Source organism: Sciurus carolinensis, chromosome 11 (genome assembly GCF_902686445.1).
Source record: "Sciurus carolinensis chromosome 11, mSciCar1.2, whole genome shotgun sequence".
NCBI lineage: Eukaryota > Metazoa > Chordata > Mammalia > Rodentia > Sciuridae > Sciurus > Sciurus carolinensis.
The window spans coordinates 94,989,158-95,009,956 of record NC_062223.1 but is presented as its reverse complement, the minus strand read 5'-3'; the positions used below and the strand labels follow the sequence as shown (position 1 = coordinate 95,009,956).

At 36.0% G+C, this 20,799-nt stretch overlaps 1 protein-coding gene, 1 long non-coding RNA gene and 3 other non-coding genes across 13 annotated transcripts in view; 2 read left to right on the top strand and 3 right to left on the bottom strand.

The window, feature by feature from the left end:
- The first annotated feature begins 202 nt into the window (after positions 1 to 202).
- Positions 203 to 3,835, top strand: LOC124958251 (uncharacterized). Its single transcript, XR_007103854.1, has 2 exons — positions 203 to 245; positions 484 to 3,835. It is a non-coding gene; the product is annotated as an uncharacterized LOC124958251 (long non-coding RNA).
- Positions 290 to 419, top strand: LOC124960829 (small nucleolar RNA SNORA25). Its single transcript, XR_007104151.1, has one exon. It is a non-coding gene; the product is annotated as a small nucleolar RNA SNORA25 (small nucleolar RNA).
- Cep295 (centrosomal protein 295) overlaps positions 320 to 20,799 on the bottom strand; it is a 57,171-nt gene continuing 36,691 nt past the window's right edge. For 2 of the 9 annotated variants that reach the window (XM_047516096.1, XM_047516097.1), the window contains 16 exons: positions 17,316 to 20,751; positions 15,895 to 16,093; positions 15,647 to 15,790; positions 9,948 to 10,100; positions 8,621 to 8,724; positions 7,971 to 8,070; positions 7,014 to 7,262; positions 5,972 to 6,111; positions 4,998 to 5,172; positions 3,049 to 3,677; positions 2,050 to 2,190; positions 1,478 to 1,565; positions 1,195 to 1,362; positions 899 to 998; positions 723 to 822; positions 320 to 637 (listed from right to left, as the gene is read on the bottom strand). In XM_047516096.1, the coding sequence (XP_047372052.1) occupies positions 599 to 637; positions 723 to 822; positions 899 to 998; positions 1,195 to 1,362; positions 1,478 to 1,565; positions 2,050 to 2,190; positions 3,049 to 3,677; positions 4,998 to 5,172; positions 5,972 to 6,111; positions 7,014 to 7,262; positions 7,971 to 8,070; positions 8,621 to 8,724; positions 9,948 to 10,100; positions 15,647 to 15,790; positions 15,895 to 16,093; positions 17,316 to 20,751 (5,965 nt within the window). In that variant the 3' untranslated portion in view covers positions 320 to 598. Of the gene's footprint in view, positions 638 to 722; positions 823 to 898; positions 999 to 1,194; positions 1,363 to 1,477; positions 1,566 to 2,049; positions 2,191 to 3,048; positions 3,678 to 4,997; positions 5,173 to 5,971; positions 6,112 to 7,013; positions 7,263 to 7,970; positions 8,071 to 8,620; positions 8,725 to 9,947; positions 10,101 to 15,646; positions 15,791 to 15,894; positions 16,094 to 17,315; positions 20,752 to 20,799 lie in introns of those variants that run through there. The other 7 variants (XM_047516094.1, XM_047516100.1, XM_047516091.1 and 4 more) reach the window with 7 other exon arrangements.
- LOC124960838 (small nucleolar RNA U2-30) lies at positions 8,156 to 8,225 on the bottom strand. The gene has a single exon (XR_007104160.1). It is a non-coding gene; the product is annotated as a small nucleolar RNA U2-30 (small nucleolar RNA).
- On the bottom strand, positions 8,428 to 8,507 carry LOC124960839 (small nucleolar RNA U2-19). Its single transcript, XR_007104161.1, has one exon. It is a non-coding gene; the product is annotated as a small nucleolar RNA U2-19 (small nucleolar RNA).

The following is a 20,799-nucleotide window of genomic DNA, read 5'->3' as shown; positions in this document are numbered from 1 at the left end:
GCATGTTTTCTCTACATTGCCTAGATGCAAATAAAATTGTAAGTCACATGGGATTTTCTAATAGGAAATTCTTACTGTGGTTGATACTTAGCTTTATGAAGCCTTATAAATCCACACAAATCCCACCTCCACACCCCTGGTTTTTTGGTTTTGTTACACTAGTTTGGTGTAGAGCTAACTCAGTCTGATTCTCTCTTCTATAGGGCTGTTGGGACAACTAGATAAACATCAGTTCTTTTAAAAAGGTATGTATATATGTATATCTGAGACATCTACAATATATACATATAGGTCATTTCAAAGAGGGCTTTTGGGGCTATTGAAACCAAGAGTCCTTAACGCAGTGACCACAGAGTGATCTTCTCCACAGGACTCCATAGTCACTCAGTAGTGCTGTATAGTCCTGAGGAGATAACATTTATTTAGCAACTCATGATCATGGTGGGAATGTTTAATGAACAATGTCTCTGTTCTCTTCTTCAGGATATCTTGAGATGGAGATGGAGAACAAACAAATTACAATGGGAAATTCCTTAAATAAAAATTTATTGACCTTAAATTACACATTCTTAAAAGAAAAACACCTTTTAAAGAAAAGTCAACATGCATTTTTGGCTCGAAGTTTCTCTAGTGTTTTCTGTGGAGGGAATAAATAAGAATAAGTAGCAGTTCCTATTGTGGTATGCCCTTGATATTTAATAGGAGGGAGGGGACTTGTTTACCTTATGAAATTCTTTTGCTCTTGCTCTGTTTAGGGCATAAGCTTCTTGTTTTGCTTTCTCTATCTTTTGCTGTTTCACTTCAGCTAATTGATTGTGTAGTCTGAAAGTAATTTGTGTGGAATTAAATACCAATATTGAAGAAAAGTGAATTACTAAAAATAAAGCAAAGAAGCTACCTTAGAGCCCTTTGGTGCATGAGGGCTTGTGCAGTCTTTCTTTCTTCAGTAAAACTCATTTTAACTTTATTCACTCCCTTAAGGTGACTCACAGATGAACCTGAGAAAAGAGAAATAGAGGCAAGAGTCTTAAACTCTTGATAAGCACTGGGTTCAATCTGTACCACCTCTGGAAAAATAAGTGGGGAATAAAAGATAGCCTTAAAAAAAAAATGTGTGCTTGTGTGGGAAGAGAGTCCAAAATTAAGTTGATCATCTAGGAAGGTGGTTGAGGGCTAAATTTAAAGACAACATACCTGTGGCCTGTTTCTCCTTAACTGTTTTGATTTGGGAATTTTCAGTGACTTTAATTTTATTCCTTATTTCTTTCTGCCTCTGGTAGGATCTCTCCAAAAATGATTTTTTTCTCTTTATAAATGCTTCTTGTAAGCTTCCTGCCATGACTGTACATTTTGGAAGGGCTTCTGTTTTAAGAAAGAGTTGGGGCCACTGCATTTAGGCCAAGTATATGCACTTTTTCTATTTTGGCTATAAAAGGTGTGATCCCTACACTTACCATTTCAGATTCTCAAGACATACCTGTAGATTTTGTTGACTTCTGCATAGAAAGCTCTGAGGTGGCTGGATAATCTGAACTTTCTGTTTCTGATAGAATAAATTCATTCACCTAAAGGCATGAAAATTCAGATGAGTAACACCAAGTCATGGTTAGAGCCACCAAAATTAGAGCTCCTTTGTTTAGCCAATCAACATCTCTACAGTCTTAAGCCCTGGTTTCCTTTGGGCATGAACATCTTGAACATGTTCTTTATTAGTGTGGGGTAGTGATGGATGTCCACACCTTTGTTCCCACTCACACTTCTCTCAACACAGCCTCAGTTGTCTCAATTGGTTTTAAGAAAGGTACTGAGGATTAAATTTAGGAAGACAGGGTTTTGGCTATCCTCCTGCCTCGGTGTAATATTACAATGCCTACCTTATATGGCATTATTCCTTTAGATTTATTTTACCAGCACACCAGAAAATTCTAGCTTTTCCCATCGGTTTCCTCATGTCATGTGTCCCCAGAATGAGTTTACCTAGCTAAAATGCTAGCTAAAATTCTGGACACCTCAAAACTTTTGACTTCCAAGTCAAATCTTAATGTATACCTGAAGGTAGCTTTTTGCCTCATCCTCTCTCTTCTCTTCTAGAGTTAAGTTTGCAAAATCAGTTTCAGCAATGCTGATATCACTGGTGCTTACTAACGTAAGCTCTGGTTCTTCCATTATACCATGACCAGATTCTGTCTCCTGGTAAAACAAATAGGAAGTCATAAAAATAGCCTTTGTTCAAAATACACAATGTGGAATCTGAATCTTATGTGTAAATAAATGCAAAAAATAGTGCACTCTAGAGGAATATCAGTAGATTATAGATTCCCCCCGGATTCCCACTCCTACACCACAGTATATTAAAAATTCATTCACCTAAAAGCATGAAAATTCAGATGAGTAACACTAAGTCATGAGTAACACAGTATATTAAAAATATTAAGAGTGGACTTTGGTATGGGGTGAAATAGTATGGTAACCATACTGCAGGGATTACTAATCTAAACGATAACATGGCTACACAGATTAGGGACTGAAAGAACTGGAGGGCACATACTAAATGTAGCAGTGGCTATTGACCTCCAGCCAAATGTGGGCCACAGGACCAGATTATATTCCAAAAGAAATAACTTTAGTTTTATACAATGAAGAATGTAGAGGAGGAACAAAAAGCAGTCAACTAAAACACCTCTGTGGTCTAGATAAAGCTCTTATTTTCAACCTTTATCAGTTTACCTGTAGAATGTTTAGCTGCACAAAAAGTAAAAACAATGTCTTGTTAATGAGTTGAAGCCAAGCAGATCATAATTTGCTTAATACGATCGTTCTAACACTGATTCCAACAATATTCAGTGCAGTGCAATGAAGTTCAACATAGGCTAAACCACCATTTCTCAAGGAAACTAGAAAAAGACTATCTGAATAGAGAAGATCTCTAGTAAAATTCTTAGAGATAAGCTTTCAAAATTTGGAAATTTTCTCATTTCATCACAAATATTAAGATGTAACTTTGTTGCTTCTTTTACATTGAAAAGTTTTTCCACAGATTTCACTTACCCAGATTGGAATAGAACTCTGTAATGCAAACGATCCAGAACTTTTAAAGGACTCTAATTGTGTTGTTTGAGATAGGCTCATGACTTCTAGAGTTTCAGTTTTAGTTGAATCCTCAAAATATTTTTCATTTTGAATACTGAATGAATGTGGCGGCTGAACTGAAGTTCCCATCTCCACTGTTCTTACACACAATTGAGAATCAATTTCTTCATGTGGATCTGTAGCTAAAACTCCACAGGTTTCATTTTCACCTTCAGTAAGTTCTTGACTGGGTAACATTATAAGGGCTTCTTTTTTTGATAGTTCTTTAAAGTCCCATCTTTCTTTTCTGCTTTCTTGTTGTTTTATTGAGTACTCACTAGAGGAAGAACTACATGGAGTACTATGCTGTACTTGTAACTGATGAAATACATTAGCCTCATCAGATGAACTGTAGGTAGAATTTAAATTTCCTCTGGGAAGCTGGAAATGAACACCTTTTTTCTTATTTTGTAATATTTCAGTCTGATTTTTCATGCCTTGGGAAGTATCTCTTGCCTCAATGCTAAAAATACTCGGTAGGTCAGCATGCTGGCTCCCCTCCTGTGAAGAGAATTCTGGCAGAAGCTGTTGAAAAGATTGTTCAGATCCTGCATTAAAAAAAAAGAAGAAGAAATCAGTCTTATGTGTTATAAACTTGAATCTCTCTCATAGTTCGAGTAAACTGCAAGTTGTTAATTCCCACAGTTTTAAGAGTGAAAACTGATGTGTAAAAACATGACTAGAAAAATAAAGATGGTCACAGTGATTTTTCAATCAACTGTATAGTTCATACCATATACTCTCTCTTTTTCTAATGTTTAATAGACAATTTGGATATCAGACACGATGATTTTCCTCCATAAAAAACTGATTCTAATACTTAGAATAAAATGTGCATATATGTAAGTACATGTGTTAGGTATACACATAGATATGTTGTGTATACATATGAAATGTAAAAGTTCTATTAGGATAGAACTGCAGAGGTAGAAGTAGTGTTGAGGGGCAAGAGGTAATACTTTTTTTCTTTTCGTTAGTGCGGATTGAACTCAGGGGCTCTTGACAACTTGAGTCACATCCCTAGCCATATTTTGTATTTTGATTTTATAAGTGTTTTTTTTGCGGTGCTGGGGTTCAAACCCAGGGCCTTGTGCAAGGCAAGCACTCTACCGACTGAGCTATCTCCCCAGCCCCATATTTTGTATTTTGTATTTTTGTTTTTTGTTTTTTTTGGCGGTGCTGGGGATTGAACCCAGGGCCTTGTGCTTGTGAGCAAAGCACTTTACCAACTGAGGTATATCCCCAGCCCATGTTTTGTATTTTTTATTTAGAGACAGGGTCTCACTGAGTTGCTCAGCCTCTTGCTTTTGCTGAGGCTGGCTTTGAACTCACGCTCCTCCTGTGTCAGCCTCCTGAGCCGCTGGGATTACAGGCATGCACCACCGGGCCCAGCTAACTCTTGCTTTTTATTTTACAATATAAAAATGCAAACTAAACATTTTTTACTACTTTTACATTTTATTGGTACATTGTACCCCTAGTGGGATTTGCTATTACGTATTTATACATACACAATATAATTTGGTGACTTTTGTTCCCCAGTATGAGACTAAGTAATTTTATAAAGAACAGAAATTTATTTTTCCACTTCTGCTATTTAACTAAGTACACAAAAAAACAGAACCTCTAATACTGAGGACAGGAGTGGGGACAAACTCAGAGGTGCCAGGCACAGTTTCCAAGGAAAGGGAAAATAAGGAATCATGTTATAGGAAAATTTGTATTTTCATTCTTAATGATAATAAAGGTTATATAAAGTCTAGATTGTGATTTCCCACTTTAATGCACCAGTGTGCATCTAAAATATTTGCAGAATTGAAAACTTGGGATTTAATGGATAAACTTTTTTTTTATTTAGTCATACATACCCTCAATAATATCATCTGTAGCAAAACTCTGAGCAGCAGCTTGAGTTTTGGGGTTAGGTTGCTGGTTTAGGCTAGTATTAAGAAAAGAATGCAAACTGGCCCTCCTCAGTGCTGTGAAAGAAACTGTAGTTTTGGATGTAGTGACACAGTGATTTTCAGATGAAGAATCTGAGCTCTAATAGAAGAAAAAAGGGAAAGGCTGATTACATATTATTAGTTGTATCAATAATCACTGTTTCTTTGATATTATTCTTCCTTAATTACCACTTTACTAACAGTAATACTTTGCTTATTTGTAAATTTAATTCTTTCAGTCAATATGAGACTTAAAAATTATTTAGAAAAAACAGTGAACTGAAGAACAAGTAGAGATTGAAACATGAGATAATTTTCCAACAAGCAGGAATCATTCAGAACAGCTTGGGATGTTGGGCTCTGGAAGTACAAAGTCCCAGGTTTGAATTTCAGTTCCTTTACTGTGTAGGAAAATACTTTATTTATTTATTTATTTATTTATTTTTTGTGGTGCTGGGGATCGAACCCAGGGCCTTGTGCTTGCAAGGCAAGCACTCTACCGACAGAGCTATCTCCCCAGCCCCTGGAAAATACTTTTAAATATTTTGCAGTCATTTTTTTTTGTTTGTTTAAATATGTTAAAATTGTTCCACTGAAGTAAATTTAAAAAAACAAAACCATTATGAAGCCTCTATGGGGTCATATGCACTAGCTAAAGATACAGCAGACTGGATAAAATTCTAATTAGCTGTTTTCAATCTTGGTGCCACATAAGAAACAAGCATCCCAAGAGATTCTGATTTAATTGACCTGGGGGATAGTCTGGACATTGGAATTTTTAAATAAAGTTTTCCTTTTGTTTCTAAAAGGCAGTCATGATTGAGAACCATTGTTCAACAAAAGAAAGAACTAAGCTGTTCTTAAACATTCACTACAATGGGGCATCTACTTTAATATACCTGGTAAAAGTTTCTGTCGTCTTGAGAAATCCCAGATGACAATGATGATAAATCAAAATCTGGATGTGGTTCTAAGGGTTTAAAGAGCTGACGATGCAGATTAGGAAAAATGTGTTCCAATTCTGGAAAGTCAAGGTCAACTGTTGGAATTTTGAGGGGAATAAAAAGATATATTTTTTAATTTAAAGTAAAACCTAGAAAATGAGTACTAAGAATAGTCATTAAAACCCTTTTTAGGTAACTCCACCATAATTGTTTTTTTTCATGATCATTTGATGCTTTCATATTAAGTCCTATCATGATTACTTCCAAGGCACTAAAAAACAGGGATCCTCTCTGAAATGTTTGACCAACATAAGTTTCCATTCCTATCAGCTTCAAAGACTTCTGGGGTTAATTAGGAATAACAGGCCATGATTGTTGCTTTTTGTTATAAGCTTTGCTATTCTCACTTCAGGATCAGTGATTAAACAGAAAAAGAGGAAAGGTTCACTGTATTCACTACTACCATGGGCCAAAATTGTACTTTCTCAACCATTTCCTTCAAACTCCAACATCCTTCTTTTAGAGAAGATAAACGGGTATATTAAATTTTGCCCATAATTTCACGGCTAGGATATAACCTCTAACTCAAATCCAAGGTCTGAATTCTGAGCCCTGCTTTGCCTCAGCTGTAATAGGAACTTTGCAAAGATAAAGGAAGATTTGCTCATTAATCTCTACATGTTCTTCAGTCAAACTGGTCCAGATACCCTCTCTAACTAAATGCCCTCAATATTTCCTATGGTGTAACTGTTGCAGCAGGCCATAAAAACATGAAGCTCAAATAGTAAATTAATGAGACAGACACCATTACCCTATGTACATGTATGATTACACAAATGGTATGAATCTACATTGTGTACAACCACAGATATGAGATGATGTACCCCATTTGTGTACAAAGAATCAAAATGAAGTCTGTAAAAAATAAAACAAAACTAAGAAGGATAATAGGTGAAAAGTTCATTTATATAAAAGTATTCCTTTATAACAATTTTACCCTGCAAATCTCTTTTCTCAGGCATCAAATCTGCTTCATTTATGTACTTGTCTGTGGTCTGCTGAAAGTGTGTGTGACGAGATGTAAATTCTTCTACTGTAGGCAACAGAGATTTATGAACATCTGAAGATTTCTGCTGCTGATATATAACTTGTGTTGAAGGAATTATAGAACGTAAAATATTCATTTCCTCCTCTTTACTGGCAGTAGATTCTTGTTCCTGATAGTCCGTGTGCTCTGAAAATGACTCTGGAAATTGAGTTTAATGAAAATATTTGACATTAACAACATATTCCTTTTAAGACTGGGTACTTCCTTAAAGACACATTTTGGTAGAGAGACATGGCAATATATAATGCTAAAGATCAAGAAAGAAACTTGCTCAGATTTCCACTGAGTAGTAAAATGTGGCATTAGTAAACATTTTTCAAAGTGTTAGGGACCTATAGAGCATCCTAGTGACTTTCAGTGACTTTTATTGCGGTACCTGGCAGGGGGGATTGAACTCAGGGGTGCTCTACTGCTAAGCTACACCCTTGGCCCTTTTAACTTTTGGGGACAGGGTCTCACTTAGTTGCTGAGGGCCTTGCTAAGTTGCTGAGGCTGGCCTCCAACTTGGTATCCTCTTGCTTTAGCCTCTGGAGTCACTGGGATTACAGGTGTGCACCACTATAGCCAGCTTTATCTTTTATTTTGAGAGTGTCTCACCAAGTTGCCATGGCTGGCTCTGAACTTGTGATCCTCCTGCCTCAGCCTCTTAAGTAACTGAGATTACAGGCATAGATCACCATGCCTAGCTCCATTCTTAGAATGTCACATTATATAATGTGTTATTTGCATGAATACTTTGCTTTTGAGATTTAAAGAAACTTCTCCCAGCTCCGCCCCGCCAAGTACACTATGAAAAAGCACCATTTCCTCCCACCACTAAATTGCAATTCCACTGGATGTTATTACCTGGATCTGTAAGGCTCAAATCTGTGTTTTCATAACTTACAAAGCTCCCAGTAGAAAGAGTTACTGAAGATAATGGCTCATGAAAAATTTGTGTGTCAGCCTAAAAATTTAAGGGAAATATTACATCATGATGTATCATGTAGCCAGAAAAACTCTAAATCCTCTACCTCAGCAGTTGTCAATTCTGAGCTCAGGTCAAGTGTAGAAACCTTCATAGTTACAAAGGTCAGTAGTAAAACTTTTTCATCATTGCTCAGAAATGATTAGCCTTAGAGAGACAGACAGACAGACAGACACACACACACACACACACACACACACACACACACACACTCCCCACCCCCAATCTCATCCATTAGCATGTCCTCAGTTATTCACTGTGACTTTTATGAAACATACACACACACACACACCAGACACAAACCCAAACTGTTTTAAATTACTTTATAGTTTTGCTTCTCAGAACACTACAGATCATGTATCAGATTGACTGTGAAGTCTTCTGATGCTCAGATTTGGCTATTTTCATCATTGATCTACTGTAATAAGAGCAGATCTCAGAGAACATAGACTTTAATTTTTCAGCAAACTAAAGAGAATATGAAACCAAAGAGTTCTAAAAATTTAGTATATACAGAGTCATTACTAACCTTATCATCTGGATTTACAGCTGGGCCAAGATGTGTATACTTTTCCTCCTCCAAAGCATAACTTAATACTGCATGATTCTCAACATCAGATTCCTTGACCTTAACTAAAATATGAATTTTAGAATTCAAAATTGGGAGGAAGTGGTTTGAATTAGGAAAAATTATATTCTTAGCATCAGAGAACACCATTCTGTGCTTTCCTAAAATTTACTTTCATATTTGGCTTTTTAAAATTACCTTATCTTAGATAAAATAAAAAATACCTAGTTTTTGTTTAAAACACTCACTAGGTAGCACTACTTTTTTTTTTTTTTAACTGTAGTTGTCATTATAACTTCATGAACAAAAACTTTTAAAAATATATGAACATTAGGTCTAAAAGCTGGAAAAGGGCCATTTTTAAAATACGTTAATTTATTATAGATTCTTTTTTACAAGAAGCATGCATTATTTTCATACAGAAAAAGTTGAACAAGGGACGTGAACTTTATTTAGAAAATTAGTGATTTTTCTTTCAAATAGTTTCATTAAGTAAATACTAGTAGGAAGTCTATGAGGGTTATAAGTTTTATATAGCTGGCAGCTCTAAGTTTTTTGCTTAAGCCTATTTGTAATAATTCATATTTTAAATGAAATATAGAACTATGAAATATGTTTAAAAAGTTCCATATTTGGCATTCTAAATGAGCTGGTTTAGCCAGGTGTGGTGGTACATGCCTCTAATCCCCAGAGAGTTGGGAGGTTGAGGCAGGAGGACTGCAAGTTTGAGGTCAGCCTGGGTATAGTGCAACCCATCTCAAAATAAAATACCAAGAGCTCAAGTCATAGCTCAGTGGTAAAGCCTCTCTGGCTAGGTTCAATTCGTAGTACCAAATATCCCCTTCTCCCCAACTAAATGAACTTCTTTGTGTTTATAAATACAGTCTGAGATATCTATCTATAGATAATCTACAACTATTTTATGTATAATATTGCTAACTGAACATACAGAGTGTAGTTCTAGTACTGTTTTATTAGTTGTAAACCACTTTTTAAATAGTTACCTTTAATAACCAGGTTTTATTTTAGTTCCCCCTCATTACTTCTTTTTTATATTGTGGTTCAGGGATTACACCTAGAGCCTTGCACATGCTAAGCACTTACCCAACCCTTACCCTCATTACTTTTTAACAACCATATAGAACAAGAGTATGGGTGTACCATTATAATCTGATTACCAACAGTCACTGAGGTTATTCATCATCTTAGAAATCACCCTACAATAAATATCTTTAGTCTATATATCCTTCTGCACAACATCACCATCTTCATTTTATTCATCTCTCACCTGTTTCATCACCATCATTACTGCAGACACTCTCCTGGGCAGCTGGTTGAAGACAATTAATTGGAACATGGGCCATTGGGCTTCCAAAGAAAATCTGTTCTCGGCTTATTGAGACCCTCATGGGATCTCTGTCTTGATAAAAATTTGGATTACCTGTGGGAAATAAAAAACCTGAGTCATGAAAATTTTCACTTAAGTTTCCAGAGCTAGTTAAAACTAAAATGGCAATTTAGATTACAACTAAAAAGTAATGATATCCCTATTTCCTCACTCTTGATTTTTTTCATTATTGATCATAGGAAAAATGCCTGGAAAATCTACTAGTAATAGATTAGTAAACACTAGTAATGTTTTATGGTATAATATTCATTCAAAATATAAATAAAGTTCAAAAATAGCAATAACAAATATGTGGTGTAAAAAGAGTGGCTCAAAAGAGAGGGGGAAAGTAATCAGGAGGGCACAAGGTAAGGATTTATAGGATTCTTTCATGTACCAGTTCTTGACCCAGGTGATACATGATTATTCAGTGACTTACAAATCACTGAAATAAAGCCTTATGATTGGTGCATCTCTTTGAATGTTATACTTCAACACAAAAATAAAAACAAGCAGAGGCCTATGACATACCCTAAAGAAGCAAGGCAATCTACTGAGCAGACTCAGATAAAACTTGGGAATTAAAGGGACTAGAATATTATGAAAGGAAGATGTGCCAGGAACAGAAAACAAGGATGTTTAAAACTACATACTTCGAACAATTAGGTCTTCTGGTCTCCTGATCTCCCTGTCAACGTTATCCCCAGAGGAGACTAAAGGCTTGTTTTCTGGATAAACAGAATTTAATACACTCTGAATTCAGGGGCATTAGGCACAGAAATGAGGCAAGGGTGGGAGTGACAGACACACTGAGGAAATCAGGGGTATTCAAGTCTGCACTGTCAATGCAGCTCCATAATGCCAATAGAAAGGCCTGTGCTCCTGTTACAGTACCTTCCTTTGAAGAAAAGAACTACAAAGTTGAGAGCACCTGATAAGAAAGGCACACCTTTCCCACCCAGTCCAACAGAAAATAAAGCCCTCTCCACAGATAAGTCCTTTGATATCCTACTCAGATATGCAAAGTACTAGAGGAAATCCTCTAAAATATCAGACAGAGATAACAAAAAAGAGAAAACAGAACTCAGATAAACAGAAAATACAGAAAACAAACAAAAATCTATAAGTATTTACAGTAGATATCATTCTGGATCCATGAAACAGGACTGATATTATGAAACGCTTGGGGTTGGGGGGAGAGAGGGAACCAGAAAGAAAAACCAACATTTTGGAAACTATAATTTGATAATCAGAATAAATATTTAGATGAAAAGTTGAAACAAGTTAAGGAAAGTTGCCCAGAAAGCAAAAAGGAAAGAAATAGAAATGAACAACAGAGGAAAAAAGAAAAAATTTGGAAGACCAATATAAATCAGTGTATTCAATTTCATTTTTTAAAAATATTTTTCAGTTGTAGATGAACACAATACCTTTATTTTTGTTTATTTACTTTTATGTGATGCTGAGGATCGAACCCCAGTGCCTCACAAGTGCTAGGTAAGCACTTTACCACTGAGCCACAACCCCAGCCCCTGAACTTCATTTTTATTATCAGCCTCAAAAAGGAGTTTTTTTAGACTCTTTTCTAATTGCCTCCTCCCACATAATATTTTAATAACAGCATATATACTGTATAACTGCTTTGTACATAACAAGAGTACCTTTTTTTCACCTTCCCCCATACCAATTTTTGCCTCTTGGGAGGAAAACAACATTCCTATTAAGAATGACCTTGTGGGCTGGGGATATAGCTCAGTTGGTAGAGTGCTTGCCTTGCAAGCATAAGGCCCTGGGTTCGATCCCCAGCACCGCATTAAAAAAAAAAAAAAAAAAAAAAAGAATGACCTTGTTAAGCTGGGTGTGGTGGGGCACACCTGTAATCCCCGGCTCAGGAGACTGAAGCAGAAGGATTTCGAGTCAAAGCCAGCTTCAGCAATTTAGGGAGGCCCTAAGCAATTCAGCAAAAACCCGGTCTCTAAATAAAATATAAAAAAGGGCTGGGGATGTGTCTCAGTGGTTAAGTGTCGCTGGGTTAATTCCAGGTACAAAAAAAAAAAAAAAAAACAAAAAAAAAACAACCTTCTTAAGGTAATTCAACTTCCAAATAAAACATTTTCACAAACAGAGAAAATAATGTAAACTATGTGGAAAATTTTATTAAGAAATGTTAAGACAGACATTATACAGAAATGATAAAATGACATATTATCACAGCAGTGAAAATTACTTACATATCACTGTAATGATAATTTATTAATTTTTGCTTATATCTATTCCAACTATTGAGGTAAATACAAAAAAAATACCTAAAGACTTGAAAAGTGCCTGTGGTAAGAATTTGAGGGCGGCATAAACTATGATTTCATGTTATAACCTTTTTGCACCATTTGTCTTTTTAAACTATTTGCATGTAAAATTTTGATTAAAAGTATTATACAATAGTTTTTAGTTATTATACAATAGTTATTTACAGGGCCATCAGCTTATTTAGACTCATTCCTCCAATCAAAAGAAACCACTGCATAGTTCTAAATGGGGGGAAAAAGGGCGATTACTCTGAACATGCCATTGGAACATGAATTGGAGTAAAACAAGACTGGAAATAAGGAGGCACTGGAAGTTTTAGCAGGTACCCAAGAAAAAAATTGATAGCCTGAATTAAATAAGTAATAGTAGGAATAGAAAGAAGTGGGCAGATTCAAGAGTTCAGAGTAGAACAGAGATTAGGTGGTTTACTGTGTGTTGGGAGATATTAATAAGAGAAGTACTGACACTTGAAAGTACTATTTACTGAGAAAAGAAGGCTGGAAGATAGAGATGCAGATAAGGGACTAAGTTGATTTTCCTTTTAGACAAGATAACATTTTTGTAATTTCAAACATGATTCATTAAATTATAGGACTCAATAATGAGCATCTCCTCATGATCTGAAATAGAAAAAGCACTAATCAATTCCTAAACAGTTGTGGTTTGTCAAATAATGCAAAATAGGAAAAAAGCTTCTAAAGCCTAGTAATAAAAATCATCACTTTATAATTTTCTTAAGAAAACAGAAAGGACTGATTCTTAGAAGTTAATCTGATTCTGGAGGTATTACAATAACTAATCTCAAATTATACTATATAGCTATAGTACAAAAAGAACATGGTATTGGCATCAAAGTAGATGTGAAGACCAATGGAATAGAAGACACAATAGTTACAGTTACCTGATACTTGACAAAAGTGCCAAAAATATATGCTGGAGGAAAGACAGGCTTTTTAAAAAATTGTGCTGGAGAAACTGGATATTTATGTGAAGGAGAATAAAAGTAGATCTCTCACCCTGCACTAAAGTCAGATCAAAGTGAATCAAAACTTTGAAATAAGGGCTGGGGATATAGTTCAGTTGGTAGAGTGCCTGCCTTGCAAGCACAGGGCCCTCAGTTCAAATCCCCAGCACCGCAAAAAAAAAAAAAAAAAACAAAAAAAAAAAAAACTTTGAAATAAGACTAGAAGGAAACTTTGAAACTGCTAGAAGAAAACATAGGGTCAACATTTCAACTTCCTTAACAAGACCCCTAAAGTTCAAGAAAAAAAATTGAGAAACAATAAATGGGATGACATCAAATAATAAGCTTCTGCCCAGCAAAGGTAATGATGAAGAGTGTGAAGAGAGAGCCTACAGAATGGGAGAAAGTCTTTGCCAGCTACTTCTGATAAGGGAATAATAACGAGAATATATAAAGATCTCAAAGAGATGAAACAAAAAACAATCCAATTAGTAAGCTAGCAAAAAAACTAAGCAGGCATTTCTCAAAAAGAAGAAATACAAATGGCTACCATAGGGGCTGGGGAGATAGCTCAGTTGGTAGAGTGCTTACCCCCTAAGCACAAGGCCCTGGGTTCAATCCCCAGCACCGCAAAAAAAACAAAAACAAACAAATGGCTAGCATATTTATGAAAAATGTTCAACTTCCCTAGCAATCAGGGAAATGCAAATCAAAGCTACACTGAGATTTCATCTTACTTCAGTCATAATGGCAATCATCAAGAATACAAATAATAAAAATGCTGGTGAGGATGTGGGAAAAAGATACTCATACATTGTTATTATGAATGCAAATTGTACAACTACTCTATAAACAGTATGGAGATTCCTCAAAAGATTAGGACTGGAACCATACATAACCCAGCCTTCCCACTCCTTGGTATTTATCCAAAAGAATTAAAATCAGTATACTATAGTGAAACAGCCACATCTGTGTTTACAGCAGTGCAACTCACAATAGCCAAGTTATGCAACCAGCCCAGGTGCCCTTTAATAGATGAACAGATTAGGAAAAATGTCATATATGTACACATGGAGTTTTACTCAGTCATAAAGAAGAATGAAATTATGGCATTTGCTGGTAAAAATATGGAAATGAAAAATATGCTATGTGAATTAAGCCAGAATCAGAAAATCAAGGGTCAAATGTTTCTCTCATGGGAAAGTTAAAAGTAAAGTAAGGAGAAAAAAGTACAGGGGTTGGGGACTAAATATCATAAGGATAGAGGGAAGATCAGTGGAGCAGAAAAAGGAACTGAGGAGGAAAAGGGATAGAAAATGGGAGGAAATATGGAATGAATTTGATAACATTATACTATGCACATGTATAAATATACCATAGTGAATTCCATCTTTTTGTGTATTTATAAAGGACCAAATAATAAAAGTAAATAAATAAATAGAAGAAAGACCAGTAGAGTAGAGGAAGGAGAATAGGAGTTAGGTGGGAGGGGAGGAAAGAGAAGGCACCGGGGACTGAAATGGAGCAAATCAAATTTTATGCATGTATGAGTATATCAAAGTAAATCCTACGTAATTATAATGTACTAATAAAAGTATAAAAAAAGGGGATTACTCTGAATCTCTATCTTCCTTAATTCTTCTAAACAGTAAGAAATAAAGACACAATACTTTATGGCTGAAGACCAAAACAGTCAGTATTAACATTATAATATTATCATTAAAGATGCCAATTTCCTCCTTAAAAGATGCTTTGATAAATGTGATCAAGAAAATTATTTGGTAAGTCTGAAATCTAAAAATAATTATGAAATTCAAATAGGACTGCTCACAAAATATTGCAGAAATGAATATTTCCCAGTAACTAGATGTAGGAAGAAGTATGGTGAAGAAATACATCTGTTCTAACTGTCCTTAAAGCCAGGATTTTAAGTGTCATAATTATCCTATGAAAGTATACAGGAAAAGAGTAGTGAAAAATATTAAAGTAGAAAAGCAGTAAGGGAAAAGAGAAAACAGAACAAATAAGAAACAAGTTTAGAATGCAGACAAGAACGGAAGCAGAGAGACTAGGAGTGTCAGAATACAGAATATCAAAGAATTTTGTCTGCAGTAAGTTGGTTTTCCTCACATATAAGATACACTACTTACCCAATGCCACAGTTCTTTTACGTCCAAGAGGTATTATTACAAAAATACTATTTATGTAAAACCAGTTTCAAAAGTACTCAAAAACTAAGTCTCTCTGACAAATTTTAGCATCCTGAAAGAATGTAGAAAACTGACAAACCATGAAAATATCTTTTTATCTTATCAAACTATCTGTTTACCTGGTATAGAAGTTCGGCCACTAGGTGGAGAGTCTACTTCTTGTATAGCACTAAGTTCATGTTGGTTTAAATCTAATCCACATTTAACTCTGGCTACAGGTGGCTTTGAGACTCTTCTACCTGGTTCTTTGTCCAGATGCTTGCCTATCAGGTCAAGGACAAAGGTAGGCATGATGAAAATCTATTAACATACTACAACCAGCAAACTTCAGGGGATAAAAGCAAAGAATAATCAGTAGAATAATTACAATAAAATGCAATCATCTTACTGCTTTGCTTGGCACTAACATCTTCAGAAATCAACCAGCTATCATCAGAGTTGCTCTTATCTGCATGACTAATGCTTTGCTGATCATCTCTTGTTAGGTCTTGGATATGAGGAAGCCACTCTCTGGGCTGCTCCATCTTCTGCATTTTTAAATCATTTTCAACTGTGAGCTTACTTGCCTGAAAGAGTGGGCAGATGGGGGTGGGGATGACAAAGTTGAGGAATCATGAGAAAAATTCCTAATATCTACATCTTTCTTCTTAAATTAGAAACTTAACCAAATAAATAGTTCCATTACTTACACTATTATAATTTTCTCCAGATAAAAAAATGCGATAGGCTTCCAACATTAAAAGGGCAATATTCCCTTTAAAAAAATATAACCATGCTTAGCACCCAACTAAAACTTAAGTCTTCATTGTTCCTCTCACTAAGAGTTTATACTTGAGTATTCCCCTGTTTTTCCTTCTTATTAATTTTCCTCCTGAACTCACTTAACTCAAGCTTCTCCTGGACATCAAAGATCTGTAGAACTGTTTACACTAAATAATAAGTTTTAGAAGTGGCCTTTTAAAATAAAATGGATACATTCATATTTTGGAAGGCACACTTTCACTTCCCATGGGATAAATTATAAATTTGAGTGACTGTAAGTCCTGCCAACAATTCAAACCCAAGTCACAAGTCCAGCTTTCCATCAGCCCAAAATCATGCCAGCTTAAACATCAGACAATAATAATGTCCCTTAAGAAAGTAGTACTGATTTTGATCCATATATAAATGTGAACAAAGTGCTATACATAAGAGTACAAGGTCTGTTAATACCTAAGAAAAATTCTACTAAACAGTTTATTTTTACAATTTTAATCTATGATAGACTTAAAACCCATTATAACAAACCTCAAATAAGAATCTATATTCTTTTGTGATATTTGCATTTAAATTAGTTGAGTTTCAAATAATCTCATAAACAACATGAGAGATTGATCATTTATTGTTTTAATTTCCATGTTGTGTACGGTAGGAAATTATAGTACAGTTAAGATCAAAACACTTATTCTCAATAACTAAAAACTTGTAGGCCCAGGAACAAAACTGAGTCAGGTTTAGCCCTCCACTGTTTTTTGTTTGGTTTTTTTTTTTTTTTTTTTTTTTTTTTTTTTGGTACCAGGGATTGAACCAGAGGCACTTAACCATTGAGACATATCCCCAGCGCTTTTTTCTATTTTTTATTTAGAGATAGGGTTTCGCTGAGTTGCTTAGGGCCTCGCTAAGTTGCTGGGGCTGGCTTTTAACTCATGATCCTCCTGCCTCGGTCTCCTAAGCAGCTGGGATTATAGGTGTGCACCACTGTGACTGGCTACACTGTTTAATTCTTAGGTGTTTAAGCTTAAAACATACCTGACTGTCTTTAAAGAAATCCTTCAAAGTCTCCTGATGTTTCTGGATCTGCTGTTGCAGTGCTGTTTGTCTCTGTAAAAGCAATTCTTCCTGGGCTTTCTGGCTATGTTGCAGAACTTCTCTTTGTAGATCCAACTGCTTCTGAAGATCCATGTTATCTTGCTGAGCTAAGATAGGCTGTGAAAGTCTATACGGAAATCTTGGAATTGCAGAACCACTTGAGGGAGTTGGGTGTTCATTTTTAGGTAGATACAATTCAGAAATGCTTTCAGACTTAGGTTCTGCAAAAGGTAGTGGAATGAATGAATGCTCTATTTCCTTAGACAGAAACAAAGAAGAGACACCATGCTCAGCAGATTCACTTTTGTTTAAATGACTTTGTTTGTTTAAAAGCAGTTCTTCCTGAGGTTTTTCATTAGAATTTACCATGTCCCTTTCTAAGTAAAACTGTGCTGTCAAATTATTTTGCTGAGGCAGAACAGTCTGTGAAAAACTCAAAAGCCTGTCCTGTGACCTCAGGGTTTCATTATCAAATTCAGTTGAAAAGGACTTCTGCATTCTTTCAGAGTCAGTAGTAGGCAATGTTACCTGGGAAAAGAATGAAGAGGAGCTAATCTGCTCAGATGATACCCTTTTCTCTGATTTACTTAATCTTTGCAAAAGCAGTTCTTCCTGCTGCTGAACTTCCCATCTAGATTGAACAGCTTTCCTTTGTATATCTAACTGCTGCTTAAGAACCTTCAAATCACCATGGTGAGGCTGGATAAAATCCTCCAAAGACACCTTTTCCTCAAATTTACGTTGTCTGGGCAACACCAACTCTTTCTGAGTTTTCTCAATAGAAGGAAAGGAAATTGTCTGTGCATTCAACTGTTCATGAAGTGCAATCAAATTATCTTGAGTTAAAATAGGTTGTGATAAACCCGAGAGCCTATCAGGCAAATTTTGCATCTCAGAATGACTGGAGGAGATTGTACTATCACTGATAGTTGGACAAACTTCTTGGATTCTTTCAGCAAATGAATGCTGTGTTGGCAGTGGTGAAGAAGTACCCGCCTGCTCAGGAGATATCTTTCCCTTCCATCCACTCTGCTTATGTAAAAGCATTTCTTTCTGAGCTTCCTGTCTAGATTGAATGAAGGCTTCCCTCTGTGTAGTTAACTGTTCTTGAATTGCCTTCAGATTATCTCGTTGAGGTTGGATAAGTTGTGATATCTTCATAAGTCTATCCTGCAATTCTGAGACCTGTAAATGCCTTGATGGAACTTTACTATCACTCTCTGTTGAAAGAGGTTCCTGGATTGTACCAGAGTCAACAGAAGGTAAAGAAGTAACTGAAAGTTGTCTTAACTGGGATGTGAACGAAGACAAGCCAGTCTGTTCAGAAGATGTGTTTTCTTGGGTTTTCTGACTGAAATGAAAGTCCTCTTTCTCTGTGTCTAGACATTCTTGGTGCTCCTCCAAATTATATTGTGGAGGTAGTATATGTTTTGAAATTCTCAAAAATCTTTCCTGACGTCTTGGGATCTTAGAATGGCTTAAGGGAACTGTACTGTCACTCTTAATTGACATAAACTCCTGTGATCTTTCAGATTCAGGTACCTGGGATATAGATGAAGACATACCAGTCTGTTCAGAAGAAATTTTTCTCTTCAATTCACTTTGTTTGGGTACAAATTCCCGAGTTTCTTGTCTAGCATCAAGTATTACCCTCTGTATGTGTGACTGTTCCTGGAATGTTGTCAAATTTTCTTCTGGTGGCAGGTTGTGGTATGGAAAACTGAGAGGCTTATCCTGAAGAGTTGGGATCATCAAATCACTAGAGGAAGTTATACTCTCCTCCTCAGATAAATAAAGTTTCTGAATCCCCCTTGGCTCAGTTTTAGCAGAAATTTGCAAATCATCTGAATGTTGAGCAACCATTGTTGAGTATGAAGAACTCATCTGGCCAGACTTATCATTCCCCAAATCCCTTTGTCTGAGGAAAAGTAAGTCCATCTGAGCATCATGTCTAGCCTGAAGAGTATCCCTCTGTGTAGTCAGCTGTTCTTGGAGCAACTTCAAATTATCATGCAGAGGCCGGAATTGCTGTAGAAAACTCGAAAACCCATCCTGAGATTCTGGGATTTCAGATTGGTTTCTGACAACTCCTTTTTCATTCTTAGAGAAATGCTGCTCCTGGATTTTCCCAGATTTCCTGTCTGTAAAAGGTAGTGAAGAACATGTATGCCGAGTTACCCGATATGGCAGAGAAGGCGGCTCGGCCCGTACATAACTTATTTCTCCATCCAATTCACTTTGCTTATGTACAAGTAAAACTTCTTGGGCTTCCCGCCTAGCCTGAAGGCTATCCCTTTGAATATTCAACTGTTCTTGGTGAGGTTTAGTGTTATTTTGCTGTGATGTGATAGACTGTGAAAAACTCAAAAGCCTATCCTGAAACAGTGGGATCACAGGATCAACTGAGGAAAGTGCAGCAGTATTCTTGGTTGGAGAGGATTCCTGGATTTTCCCTGATTCAGCTTTGGCAGAAGGCAGTGAAGTAACTGCATCTGGATCTACCACTGGAAGGAATACAGAGCGTCCAATCTGCTCTTCCAATTCTTTCTGTTTGGACAAAAGCAATTGTTCCTGAGCTTCCTGTCTTGCCTGAAGGACTTCCTTCTGTAGTTCTAACTGTTTTTGGAGAGCCTTCAAATTACCTTGCTGGGTTGTGATAGTCTCTGGGGATGACAAAGGTCGATCATGCATTTGGCTGATTACAGAATGGCCTACAGAAACTGAACTTTTGCTCACAGTTTCCTGAATTTTTCCAGATTCAACTTTAACAGGAAGACTACTAAAAGAGCACTCAGGCAGGAATGAAGACATTTCAGTAGGCTTGGAAGATATAGTTTCACTATTCTCTGATACCATTTGCTGGGAATCTAAAGTCTGAAAAGTTGTTGCCCTAAATGTTTCCAATATTTTTCTAGTATCCTGCAATATAATTGGCTTATCATGTGACAAATCTCTTGAAAGTATATGAGAAACTTTTGGGATCAATTTATAGTCACTCTGTTGTGTTTTGGTCTGAGAGGATTGTCTTAGATGTTTTTGTGATTCCAAAGACTGCTTGGCTAAAACGTCTGAAGTGCTTAATATTCCTGTTGTTTTTACCTGTCTTTGTGGAAAGTTATTTTGTCTTGGTACCTGAATATGATCTTGTTCTAATTTGGAGAGCTGTATGGATTGCATAGGCTGATATTTGTTAGGACTCTGACTTTGATCCCAGCACTCTGATATAGCAGTGGGTTTTTCAAATTTCCATGGTGGTACTGATATGATAGGATCAGAAATCAATGATGTAGCTGCTGTGGATGGGTACCTTTCTTTTAATATAGTTTGATATTCAAGTAATTGTTTCCTGGCTGTTTCAACAGATTGCCTATGTAACCTACCAAAAACAAACACAAAAAAACAAATATTATTTTTTAATGAAAAA